This window comes from Lithobates pipiens, unplaced genomic scaffold (assembly GCF_037356315.1).
Source record: "Lithobates pipiens isolate NorthernLeopardFrog02 unplaced genomic scaffold, aLitPip1_a1.2 Scaffold_23, whole genome shotgun sequence".
Taxonomy (NCBI): Eukaryota; Metazoa; Chordata; class Amphibia; order Anura; family Ranidae; genus Lithobates; species Lithobates pipiens.
In genome coordinates this window covers 322,700,935-322,714,480 of record NW_027507785.1, presented here as the reverse complement: position 1 = coordinate 322,714,480, position 13,546 = coordinate 322,700,935, and the positions used below count along the sequence as shown (strand labels likewise).

The following is a 13,546-nucleotide window of genomic DNA, read 5'->3' as shown; positions in this document are numbered from 1 at the left end:
AGTTTAAAAAAAATATTGTTGCTGTAGGTAAAAAAAAAAAATATATATGCATTTTTCTTTTATAACTTTCTTTTCTTTCTCTTTTATAATTTTCTTCATTTTAAAGTAATTTTAAAGGAAAAACATTCCCTAAATTTGAAAAGAGTAAGGAAGCGTTATGCCCTCTGTGTCCCATAGTGGAGATTTTTCTTTACTTCCTGTCTCATAACCAAGAGTAAATCCCTCCAAAGGGAGGGAATCTGTGCTTGTCACCAGATCTAGTGTCCCCATTGGAAGGTTTCCCCTCTATTTCTGTTCTGGTGACAACCCCAAATCTTATTTTACAGAGGGAGAGTGAATCTCCATAACGAGGGCAGAGAAGAGCAATGAAAACCTAAAAGGGGTTCAAATCTCTCTCCACCCAATTCAAAATGAGTCTGATACAAAACATTACAAAGTTATTTACAAAAAGAAAAAAGTTTTTGTCTCAAATTTTGTACTTTTTTAAATACAATACAAAAAAAATAATAATAATAATTAAAAAAAAAAATGAACAAAATGTAATTGTTATACAATTTGAAATAAATAATAAAAAAAAAACCTGAAAAATAAAAGAAAAGGGAAACGGGGAAGAAGAAATTGGGGTTGGTTAGGGTAGACTAAGGCCCCTTTTACACGGGTTGTTTGATCAGGTCCGCCCCCGGATGTTTTTCATGCGGACCTGATCGGACCCTCCATTCACCCCTATGGAGCAGCAGATGTCAGCAGTGACATGTCTACTGACATCTGCCGCTATCCAAGCCGATCCAATCTGTCCTCCAAATCCAGAAGGATGATGGTCCATCATATGGAGACTGAAGCTCATTCCTTTGATCTGCAGACGAATAGAAACAGTTATCTACCTATTTAAAGCGGGAGTCCGCCTTTTTTTTTTTTTTAAAAGCCAGCAGCTACAAATACTGCAGCTGCTGACTTTTAAAATAGGGACACTTACCCGCCCAGCGCGCCCGCGATGTCGGCACCCGAAGCCGATCTCTCGACCGTCTCTCGGGTGCTGCCGTCGCCATCTTGGGTATGGGAATCAGGAAGTGGAGCCTTTCGGCTTCATTTCCCGGTTCCCTACTGCGCATGCGCGAGTCGCGCTGCGCAATAAAGATGGTCCCCGCTGTCTCTGGGATCCGTGTGTTTCCCAGCAGGCAGCGGGAGACTTTCGGAAAGGGGCGTAGGTTCTGCGGAAAAGGGTCGTATCTTCTGCAGAATCTACGCCGGAAGTGGGTGCAGATACCTGTACTGTACAGGTACCTGCACCCCCCTCCCCCCTGAAAGGTGCCAATTGTGGCGCCGGAGGGGGGGAGGATTCCAATGAGCGGAAGGTCCACTTTAGGGTGGACATCCGCTTTAATGTCTGATCAATGTGTATTAACAATGTTACTTTGTATCTCTCTATCTCCTGTCTGGTCAATATTTATAAAAAAAAAGTTACTTTGTAACTTTCTATCTCCCGTCTGATCAGTGTTTATAAACAATGTTACTTTGTATCTATCTCCTGTCTGATCAATATTTAAAAACACTGTTACTTTATATGTCTTTATAGCCTGTCTGAACTGCATTTATAAACACTGCATTAGTCTGTTTTTTTTTTTTTTTTTTTACAGCAGCAGCTATTACATTTGCTGTACTTACACTCACAGCCAGCAATTACTGACAAGTACAAGTGTATGGAGCTGCAGTGGGCAGAAGGACAGGGTGTACTACATACGCCCTGTGTACTTTGAATACGTTTTTGTTGGCATGTGTAGCATGCCCAGCAACCTCAACTGGTAAAGCTCCGGTGGTCAGGAGCCGAATCTGAAATTATACCAAGGGGTTTTTACTGTTGGAGTATCCAAAACATAAATTAGCAGTCAAGAGTGGCTCAGCCTACCAAGCTTCACTTATAACTAAATTGTCACTTTTGGGTTTAGCCTTCCAAACTGTGGAACGCTCTTTGGCAGATGCTGTAATAATCTCGGTTACATTTCAGCTGCTGCCCATACATGAAGGCCTGAAATTGGTGGACGTTTCGGGCATTGAGGCAAAGAGACAGAATCTGAAGAGGGCCTACTACGAGTACCTGAGCGAGTTCCACTCCTGCCGCTGCGGCCCTTGTGAGAACAACGGGGAGCCCATTCTGAATAACAACCAATGCTCCTGTCAGTGCCCTGCAGGATACGACGGCCCAGCGTGTGAGCGCACACAGCGTTCAGGTAGGTGACTTCTTCCTGCATTGTGGGACTTCAGTACTTTCTGTAAGGAAGGCACTTCCACAACTGTGTCATCTATAGTTCTGTATGTACGAGCAATAGAGTGTAAAAATCCTATCAGCTCTTATAACTGGTTTAAAATACATGTTTATTATTCAAATAACTTGAGAATCACAACTGGGAGAATATTCATCTATGCTTCTCTTAGCCCTTGTACACACGGTCGGACATTCCGATGGAAAATGTCCGATCGGACCGCGTTGTCGGCATAATCCGACCGTGTGTGGGCTTCATCAGACCGTTTCTGTCGGAATATCTGACCAACAAAGTTTTAGTGCTGGGCTATAAAATTTTCCAACAACATGATCCGATTGGACTTTGTCTGATCGTTTGTAGAGAATTCCGATCGGACAAAGTGCCACGCATGCTCAGATCAAATTACGAGACCAAAGCTATTGGCTACTAGCCTGAACATAGTCCAGTCATAACTAAATAACGTCATCACGTTACGAACGATCGGATTTTCTGACAACTTTGTCCGACCGTGTGTGTATGCAACACCAGTTTCGGACAAAATCCGATGGATTTTGTTGTCGCAATGTCCGACCGTGTGTACAAGGGCTAAGACCTAGACCAATGGTCTACTTCATCAGGAGTAGCAGAGGAAGGTAAGTATCTATCTAAACCTGGTACCAGCCTCTACAAAAAGAATGGTAGAAGATTGAAGGACCAGCTCCAGGATCTATACCAGTGATGGCGAACCTTGGCACCCCAGATGTTTTGGAACTACATTTCCCATGATGCTCAACTACACTGCAGAGTGCATGAGCATCATGGGAAATGTAGTTCCAAAACATCTGGGGTGCCAAGGTTCGCCATCACTGATATACCATGGAACAATATTCCTTTCAATAAAAAAATTAAACTGTCCTCACTACCTTCCTAGTCCAAAGAAGCCTTGTGATATCATTAAACCTGGTGTCTGAATAACGGGCTCATACTAGAGCTACCCCCCCCCATCTATCTTAGTATCCCTGGTAGAATTTTAAAAAGGAAGTGGCTGAGAATGTTTTTAAACTCCATTATCCAATTAAGCCAGCATCTTAGCTGTTAGGGCCGGGATCCAAACTTGTGTCTCCTAGCAGAGCCACCTGGGGTGCTGGACAGCTCCCTGGACAATCCCTTGAATGATCCTGCCTTGAAACTTGTTTCTCTTGAAACTTGAGCCCTTTGCTCCTCCCATGAACTTCCTATTAAAGCCATGCTTTTGCACTTCCTGTTTGCCAGAATATTGTGCTCTTTTACAGCCAATATCTCGTCACTCCTAGTGCCATCCGTATCTTCACTACCACTTGTTACCGACCCTTGGCTTGTTCTCCCGATTAGGCTTCTGCTTAATCCCAACCTGCAACCACTTGTTACCAACCTTTGGTTTGTTTACTGACTACACTTTTGCTTGATCCCTACCTGATAATGGACTCCGGGTTGCTCAACTTCTGGTGGGGCAATCCCGAGGACCACGACCTGGTACTAACATGCAGCAAAACCCATCTCCACCATAAGGACCTCTTGTGAACACTGGTTAGACTCCACACCTCAGGAAAGCTTGTATCATCCACCAGGATGACCTGATTCTGTACAGCAATGTTTTGCTTCTGTGGGGGCGCTGTGTGCAGTATACGGGAGTACAGCATCCTACAGAGTAGAACTTCAGAGTGATAACAGAAGAATGGACAAGTATTCATTTTTTTTATTTTTTTTACAGGAACCAAAGCCAATGGTAACTGGGGGTGCTGGTCAACCTGGTCCAACTGCCAATCTGGAACTCGCCAGAGGTCGAGGCTGTGTAATAATCCACCACCTAAAAATGGCGGCACCTCGTGTCTCGGGAAGAGCGCACAAAGCCAATCCTGTTAAGTTTGTGTTATCTCTCAGCACGTCTAACTTTAACAATCTGTCATTCAATTCTAAACCAAAATAAAAATGTAAATATGAGAGCGCTTTGTTTTTCTTTACAAAAATGTTCTTGAATTTCACCATAAGACTGTGTTGGAGAGCTGACATCGTGACAAATGTTCTAGCCATAGAGGAAATATAGGTTGCAGAAAATTTGAACAAGGGTAGTAAGGACATAGACAGGGCCGTCTTTAAGGCAGGGCAAAGGGGGCAGCTGCCCTGGGCCCTGTCATTGTTGTGGGGCTCAATGCAGCTGCCTCATACTTGCCAACTGTCCCAGTTTAAATTTCCCTGTTCCTTGAAGTTTTAGTCCTGTGCTGTGTCCCAATATCTCAGTGTGAAGTGCTGCGACTAATGCTGCCCAGCTCTGCCTATTGTTGTGTATAGATGACTCACCTGCAGACCCTGTGTTTACATGTAAATAACCGGCATTGATATGTAAATAGCAGTGGCAATACTAAGTAAATAGCTGCGGCTCTTGGCATTGATATGTAAATAAAGGCGGCAGTCATATGTATATCATGCTCCCCTGCAGTGAAGAGATGATGTCCTCTAGCAACCAGTATGCTGTAACCCCTGGCAACCCATCACATTTGCTGTCTGATCTGATACAGTAAACTGATTTTAAGTCTAGCTGTTATTTATTGTATGTCTCAGAGCAGGTGGACAGTGAAATTGCATGGGGGGGCACCAAGAAAATTTTTGCTCAGGGTCCAATCAACATTAAAGACGGCCCTGGTCATAGATATTGAACATCATGGGTCAAGATCAGTGGTTGTCAACTTAAGAGCTAAACAGGGCCTTAAGTGTGGCACCTGACATCATCCAAGGGCGACTCAGTATATGTAATGCTTGGAAGGGCTATTAGAGACTGCTAACCTAATAGAGCAAATGAGGGTCAAAGAGTGAGGACAGGATAGATTGTCGGCTGGGGAGATGCTGCAGAACACAATACGAAGCTGGGAAGATACATGAGGTTAATAGAGACCAATGCTATTGTCATAATCACTGTTCCCACTACAGACTGCTGAGGTCCAAAAACCGCACATAATGTTCAATATATGTAATGCTTGGAAGGACTGTCAGAGACTGCAAACCTAATAGAGGAAATGAGCGTCAGAGAGTGAGGACAGGATACATTGTATATACAGTGCCTTGCGAAAGTATTCGGCCCCCTTGAACTTTTCAACCTTTTGCCACATTTCAGGCTTCAAACATAAAGATATAAAATGTTTATTTTTTGTGAAGAATCACCAACAAGTGGGACACAATTGTCAAGTGGAACGAAATCTATTGGATTTTTGAAACTTTTTTAACTAATAAAAAAATGAAAAGTGGGGCGTGCAAAATGATTCGGCCCCCTTGCGTTAATACTTTGTAGAGCCACCTTTTGCTGCGATTACAGCTGCAAGTCGCTTGGGGTATGTCTCTATCAGTTTTGCACATCGAGAGACTGCTCAGTGAGGTTGGATGGAGCGCGTTTGTGAACAGCAGTTTTCAGCTCTTTCCACAGATTCTCGATTGGATTCAGGTCTGGACTTTGACTTGGCCATTCTAACACCTGGATACGTTTATTTGTGAACCATTCCTTTGTAGATTTTGCTGTATGTTTGGGATCATTGTCTTGTTGGAAGATAAATCTCCGTCCCAGTTTCAGGTCTTTTGCAGACTCCAACAGGTTTTCATCCAGAATGGTCCTGTATTTGGCTGCATCCATCTTCCCCTCAATTTTAACCATCTTCCCTGTCCCTGCTGAAGAAAAGCAGGCCCAAACCATGATGCTGCCACCACCATGTGTGACAGTGGGGATGGTGTGTTGAGGGTGATGAGCTGTGTTGCTTTTACGCCAAACATATCGTTTTGCATTGTGGGCAAAAAGTTGGATTTTGGTTTCATCTGACCAGAGCACCTTCTTCCACATGTTTGGTGTGTCTCCCAGGTGGCTTGTGGCAAACTTTAGACAAGACTTTTTATGGGTATCTTTGAGAAATGGCTTTCTTCTTGCCACTCTTCCATAAAGGGCAGATTTGTGCAGTGTACGACTGATTGTTGTCCTATGGACAGACTCTCCCACCTCAGCTGTAGTTCTCTGAAGTTCATCCAGAGTGATCATGGGCCTCTTGGCTGCATCTCTGATCAGTCTTCTCCTTGTCTGAGCTGAAAGTTTAGAGGGACGGCCAGGTCTTGGTATATTTGCAGTGGTCTGATACTCCTTCCATTTCAAAATGATCGCTTGCACAGTGCTCCTTGGGATGTTTAAAGCTTGGGAAATCTTTTTGTATCCAAATCCGGCTTTAAACTTCTCCACAACAGTATTACGGACCTGCCTGGTGTGTTCCTTGGTCTTCATGATGCTCTCTGCGCTTTCAGCAGAACCCTGAGACTATCACAGAGCAGGTGCATTTATACAGAGACTTGATTACACACAGGTGGATTCTATTTATCACCATCAGTCATTTAGGACAACATTGGATCATTCAGAGATCCTCGCTGAACTTCTGGAGTGAGTTTGCTGCACTGAAAGTAAAGGGGCCGAATAATTTTCCATGCACGACTTTTCCGTTTTTTATTTGCTAAAAAAGTTTAAAATATCCAATAGATTTCGTTCCACTTCACAATTGTGTCCCACTGGTTGGTGATTCTTCACAAAAAAAAAAAATTTTATATCTTTAGTTTCACCACAACTGGAGGGCTGAGGTTACCTACCCCTGCCATAGAGCATGGGCAGGGTTTACCATTGCGACCCCTGGGATCGCCGAAGCTACGCCTGTACAGTAAAACCATAAAGGATTTGGAATTGATAAGGAGAAAGATACTAGAGTGATATTAATGAATACCATCACCCAAGCATCACACTCTGCTGTGGCAGCCTAGTCACTTAGTGGTTTGCTCTTCTGCCTTGCAGCACTGGGGTCCTTGCTTTGAGTCCCAACAGGGACACTACTTGCATAGAGTTTGTTCTGCTTGTGCTTGCGTGGGTTTTCTCTGGATGCTTCAGTTTCAAACTGGTAGCTTAACTGGTTCCTGTCCAAAAATAGGCCTTAGTTTGTAAGCAAGGGAGATTTGTAAGATCTTATTGGGAAATTGGTATTAAACCCAAAACCAAAAATGTAATGTGTGGCAGCTTACCACTCATTAGATGTGGTGGCTGCATTTAGTTTTCCTTTTTAGGCTCCCCCCCCCCCCCTGTTTTCATCTGCTGACCTGGCCAGTAACGTATCTCCCCTAACGTTGCTGACGAAACGCATTGGGTCCAGTGATGCGCATCACATCACTTCCGCCACCCCTTGGAACGCAGGTGGAGTGGAAACGGCATCCCTGCCATATCTCCTATCTATGTAAGAGCAACCTGCATGTTCTTAATAAATTTTATTGTTAGTACTGCACCATGAGGAGCTTCTGTTCTTGTTTTTCCGATAAATATGCCATTTCCATTCGATGATAAAACTCCTGAGCTGTGGGTCTCTAGATATCCATATACATCACTGTTTTTGACTACCTGTAATGCCGCGTACACACGATCAGACTAACCGGCGGACAACCTGCCGGACTTTGCAGCGGAGGTCCGCCGGACTTTCCGAAAGAGCGGGATCCGCCGGACTTTTGAAATGAACGGACTTGCCCACACACGGAGTAAAGTCTGTTAATTTTGAACATGACACCTCGCGAGCCCCCGTCACCTGATAGGGATTTAAAGGGGAACCTATACGCCGAAAAAACGCAGTGGGGGTCCCCCCAAAGTCCATAGCAGACCCGTATCCGAGCACGCAGCCCGGTCGGTCAGGAAAAGGGGTGGGAACGAGCGAGCGCCCCCCCCCCCCCCTCCTGAGCCGTACCAGGCCACGTGCCCTCAACATGGTGGGATGCTTTGGGGAAGGGGGGCCCTGCAGCCCCCCATCCCAAAGCACCTTGTCCCCATGTTGATGAGGACAAGGGCCTTTTCCCGACAACCCTGGCCTTTGGTTGTCGGGGTCTGCGGTCGGGGGGACTTATCGGAAACCGGGAGCCCCCTTGAATAAGGGGGCCCCCAGATACTGGCCCCCTACCCTATGTGAATGAGTATGGGGTACGAGTACCCCTACCCATTCACCTGAGGGAAAAGGTATCAATAAAAAACGCACAACACAGGTTTTTAAAGTACTTTATTAGTCAGCTCCGGGGGTCTTCTTCCGTCTTCTCGCCAGGCTCCTCGCTATCATCTGCTCTTTTACTAGCGGAGGAGCCCAGCTTTCTCCTTCGTCTCCGCCGCCCCGGGGGTCTTCTTCCTACTTCGGGGGTCTTATCCCCCTCTTCACCTCTTCTTGCCTTCTTGTCCTCATCAACCAAAGCACCCCCCCATGTTGAGTGCACACGGCCTGGTACGGCTCAGGAGGGGGGGGGACGCTCGTGCGTCCCCACCCCCTTTCCTGACCTGCTGGGCCCCGTGCTCGAATACGGGTCTAGTATAGACTTTGGGGGGACCCCTGCGCCGTTTTTTAGGCGTAGAGTTTTCCCTTTAAATCCATACCAGACGACGGGGCTAGCGAGGTGTCAATCTCGCCAATAGAGGCGGCGACACTGACTTCCTTCATTAGTCCCGTCTACCTGGAGTCACGTTCAAAATTAACAGACTTTTCTCTGTGTGTGGGCAAGTCCATTAATTTCAAAAGTTCGGCGGACTAGTACACAGACGGGCGGATTATCCATCGGACACAATTTTGAGTCAAGACTTCTTTCTAAGCCCCTGTACACACAGTCGGAGATTTCCACAACCAAATCCGTCGGATTTTGCCCGTCGGATTTTGTCCGTCGGATCTTGTCCAAAACTGTTGCATACACACGGTCAGGCCAAGTTGGCGAAAAATCCGATCTTTCAGAACGTGATTTCATTACGACAGGACTACGTTCAGGCTAGTAACCAATAGCTTTGATGTAGGAATTTGATCTGAGCATGTGTGGCACTTGGTCCGATCAAAATGCTCTACACATGATCGGAATACGTCCGACCGGCCCAGTTGGTCGGGAAATATTTCCAACATGTTGGAAAATTGGGTTGGACGGAGATTCGGACGGAATCAGTCCGATGCATACCACGCACAGTCGGATTATCTGACGACACGGTCCGATAAGACGCATTCCGACGGATTCTCTGACCGTGTGTATGCGGCATAAGTCCGCCAGAGCCCACACACGGGAGGATTGTCCTCTGCACTTTGGTCCGCCGGATAGTCCGATCGTGTATAATAATAGGTGTCAAACCCGTCCGGTGAGAAGGACATCTACCTAGTGGTTGGTGGAAGGAAATACACTGGAGGAATTAGTATTTCACAACCTTTTCAGAATTTCTTGATATTTTATGAAGATTTACCAGCACTTCATATGGGTTTAATTCAACCTTTGTTGGTGGATTATTGGACTGTTTTCATCTTATTTTTTCACTTGTTATTTTATGTACTATAGCTTTTTTTTAGCGCGGTATGAAAACATAGGTTGTTTTTTCTTTACAACACATCTCTTGTATTAGAGCTCCACTCTGGAGGAAGGAGAACAGGGGACACCTTTGAACAGTAGCATTGTCTGTCTGGGGGGGGGGGGGAGTGTGTGATGTACTAGCAGATTTATATACGCTGACACATTGAAGCGAAACTCCAGCTCACATTTTATAATCAGTTACAGCAAACATTTTAATTTTTTTTTCCTTTTTGGGATAAAGGTTTTACCCAAATAAATAAAAGCTGATCATTGGAAGCACCCCTGCCAGTGTTAAATGGTTTGTCTCACCTCTCAAACCGCTACATCTGCAGGGCAGCTTGTTCTGTTGAAAAAAATCAACAGACTTACTGGCCGGATCACCAGGTGAAAATAAAGGAAAGAAAGCCTAAAAAAGAAAACTAAGGCAGCCACCACATCTAAGAATTGGGAAGCTGCAACGTTATAAATGCTTACATTTGGGTTTAACACTGCTTTAACACACTGTGTACATTTCTTGTCGCTTCCAGACAAATTTTGGAAACCAAATTTTTTAAGCATCATGCGGCTTCAACCCGAAGCTGGTCAGATTGGACATTAAAGTGTCCCCGAGCAACAGTTGGAAGAGGAGTTCTGCATATCTGAAGAAGGGGGTCGTTGGCCGCCACCACGTGAATATAAAAAACCATGAGAAATTTTTATTTCCCAGCTGGCCTAAAAGCAGTGCCGGGACAAGGTCACCCAGCGCTCAGGGCAAAGATGTCAAACTGCGCCGCGCCCCTCCCCCCCCCAACCCATTCATGGTGTGCAAGCTTAATGGATCCTACACCAGGCAGTCACTCACTTGTCAAAATCACTGCCGCTGTCACTACTCCTGTCAGCCTTGCACCAGAAAGAAGGTGCCCCCTTACCTACAGTAACCCTTTGTGCCCAGGGCAGCCGCCCCTCCTGCCCAGGGCAGCCGCCCCTCCTGCCGTCCTCTTGTCCCTGCCCTGCCTAAAAATGAACGGTATTCAGGTGTTTATGGCAGTGACAGGGCCCCCTAAGGCAGCCCAAAGGTGATTGGATATTCTTTCCTTCCACTGTGGTTGGAAGGAAAGAAAATCGCTCCATTCCTCCATCAACATTCAGTGTTGATGGAGGAATCCCTCCCACAGCACTATTGTGTTCTGCCAGTGGGGGGCGAGAAGAGCCTTCCTGGCTGGTACAACACAATGATTTCTGCTAGCAGCTATAGCCGCCATCAGTACTCGTATGTAGAAAATCTGACTGTACCCAAGTCCATTGATGGATTTCGAAGCATGTGGGCGGCACAGTGGTGTAGTGGTTAGCACTCTCGCCTAGCAGTAAAAGGGGTCACTGGGTCGAATCCCAACCACGACACTACCTGCCTGGAGTTTGCATGTTCTCCCTCTGCCTGCGTGGGTTTCCTCCGGGTACTCCGGTTTCCTCCAACACTCCAAAGACATGCTGGGAGGTTAATTGGCTTCTGTCCAAAATTGGCCCCTAGTATATGAATGTGGGTTGGGGACCTTGGATTGTGGGCTCCTTGAGGGTAGGGACCGATGTGAGAGTGCGATGTATGTGTGGAGCACTGTGTAAATGGATGGCACTGTATGGGTGCCTTAAATATATAATAGATGAGCATCTTAATGAGACACAATGTACAGGGATAGCGACAATTGTAGACACCTCACTCAGGATGGACTGGTGCCTTTATTTAACCTTACTAACTATATAATTATGTATAGACGTCCAAAAGTACTACTAAACCCCGGACCCTGCAGTCACTATATCTGGTCTCCCACAGAACATAGAAGTGAAGTTACTTTAGTAAATATAAACTAAATACCTTTTCTCATCAGCAGTATATAGCAGTCTTGTGACTTTTATCAGTGTCCAGCCAAGCACTGGTTAAAGCTTGTAGGAGGTGTTTCCTGACGGTCCTATGAGAATGCAAGACCCCTGACCATCTGTCTGGACAGTGCTGATTGGCCCTGTGTTGATCACATGCATCCTCCCAAGAAGAAAAAAAAAAAAAACTCTAGCAATACACACCAAACTGAGCATGTGCAGAGTGACTCCATAGACATAGGACAGGGATATGCAATTAGCGGACCTCCAGCTGTTGCAAAACTACAAGTCCCATCATGCACTGCCTCTGGGTGTCATGCTTATGGCTGTCAGAGTCTTATGGGACTTGTAGTTCTGCAGCAGCTGGAGGTCCGCTAATTGCATATCCCTGACATAGGAGATTATTAGGGGATAATGGAAGAAGGAGAGGATCAGAGAAGCCAGGATCAAACAGTCTTTTTACACAATACAGAGGATTAACCCCTTAGATTCCACAGCAAGTATATCAAACATGCTTTACTGCATATACAGACTGATTTTACTGTTGTGAGTTTAGTAACACATTAAGTGTCAGAGGGCCAAGTGACGGAGCACAGCCTGCACAAATAGTTTACTCACCCTGACTGTACCTGACTGAGCTCTTACTAAATTCTATGATCAGCCTAAAATAGATGTAAATCCCAACTGGATGACATTATTTTTGCTCTGGGCACTGCATACCATAAACAATCGCTGTGATTTTTTTTTTTATTTCTACATGAAAAACCCAATTTTCAACATTTTCATCCTTTTTTACTATCTCAGTGCTGCGGTTCTCCTCCGGCCTCTTTCAGCCACTTCCGGGCCTACAGACACTTCCTCCAGTGCTGCACATCATTGCTCTGGACCGGCTTCCCGATAGTGACAACAGTAGACCATGCCTGCACAATGTGTGTCAGTAGCTTGCAGTTTCCACCAGGGGCGCAGTTGAACGGATGACAACACAGGGGTACCATTGGGAGCCAGTTGTCACTCTATAACAGGAAGTGACTGATCAAGGGACTTCCTTTCTGGCAGGATCACCGGGGACTCCTAATGAAAGTTGAAGATTTAAAACAACTTTTGCATTTACATGAACGTGGTTAAGCTTAAGCCACTGGCATGGCATTCAACAGAATGAAATGGAGTTTTATAATATAATAAAAATAATAACAATCCCATCATTTCCAGCTTCCCAATTTTAAATGAATAAAGTGACCCAAGTAGCTGATTGTGAAAATGTATTGAGTTATTTCAGACACATTTTCCAGAAAAGAAGACCCATCACCCCCAAAGCGGCAGACCTGCAGGCCCCATATATCATCCTTTCCCAGTAGGGGGCAACTAACAGCTTCTGCTCTCCGTGGATGCATCTGGACAAGGCCGACCTCCGTTCCTCGGTGAAGGGTTGTTGCACTGTCGTTGTCTTGTTTGGACTCTTCCAGAACATGACGTCCAACTGGACCAACAACCCCAAACTCCATCAATGGGGGGAGCTGAAAAAATAAATAAAAATAAAGCACCATTTAAGTCTTCCATGGTCTTCCATAGGTCAACATGGGAATCCTCTGTGCATACACATGGTTGGGGTCCTGCTGTGGGCAGTTTAGCTTTAAGCCCTCGAAATCTCAAAACATAAATTTATTTTAACCCCACAGCCTAAGGGTATCTGTGCCAGGTCCCAGTCTGAAGTCCTTGAGCAGGGGTCTCCAAACTTCCTAAGCAAAGGGCCAGACTACTGTTTTTTAGACTTTAGGGGGGGAGATAGAAAATGTCCCTTTGGGGGGGGGAACAATGCCACATGCTTGGTGGTCAGTAGAAGTAAATATATGACATATGTGGTCAGTAGAAGGAAGATTAGTGCCCCATCATTGGTGTCAGTGGGAGGAATATTGCCCCATCATTGGTGTCAGTTGGAGGAATAGTGCCCCATCATTGGTATTAGTGGGAGGAATAGGGCCCTATCATTGGTATTAGTGGGAAGAATAGTATCCCATTATTGGTATTAGTGGGAAGAATAGTGCCCCGTCATTGGTATTAGTGGGCAG

The 13,546-nt window shown here is 45.5% G+C and overlaps 2 protein-coding genes across 2 annotated transcripts in view; one reads left to right on the top strand and one right to left on the bottom strand.

Annotated features, from left to right (window-relative positions):
* The window catches only part of C8A (complement C8 alpha chain), a 71,769-nt gene extending 67,552 nt beyond the window's left edge, over nt 1-4,217 (top strand). Inside the window, exons 10-11 of the mRNA XM_077450638.1 lie at nt 2,003-2,225; nt 3,988-4,217. Coding sequence (XP_077306764.1) covers nt 2,003-2,225; nt 3,988-4,139 — 375 coding nt within the window. The 3' untranslated portion in view covers nt 4,140-4,217. The remainder of the gene's footprint in view (nt 1-2,002; nt 2,226-3,987) is intronic.
* Nucleotides 4,218-12,726: 8,509 nt separating this feature from the next.
* The window catches only part of LOC143926668 (complement component C8 beta chain-like), a 96,015-nt gene continuing 95,195 nt past the window's right edge, over nt 12,727-13,546 (bottom strand). The window contains exon 12 of the mRNA XM_077450636.1: nt 12,727-12,994. Coding sequence (XP_077306762.1) covers nt 12,843-12,994 — 152 coding nt within the window. The 3' untranslated portion in view covers nt 12,727-12,842. The remainder of the gene's footprint in view (nt 12,995-13,546) is intronic.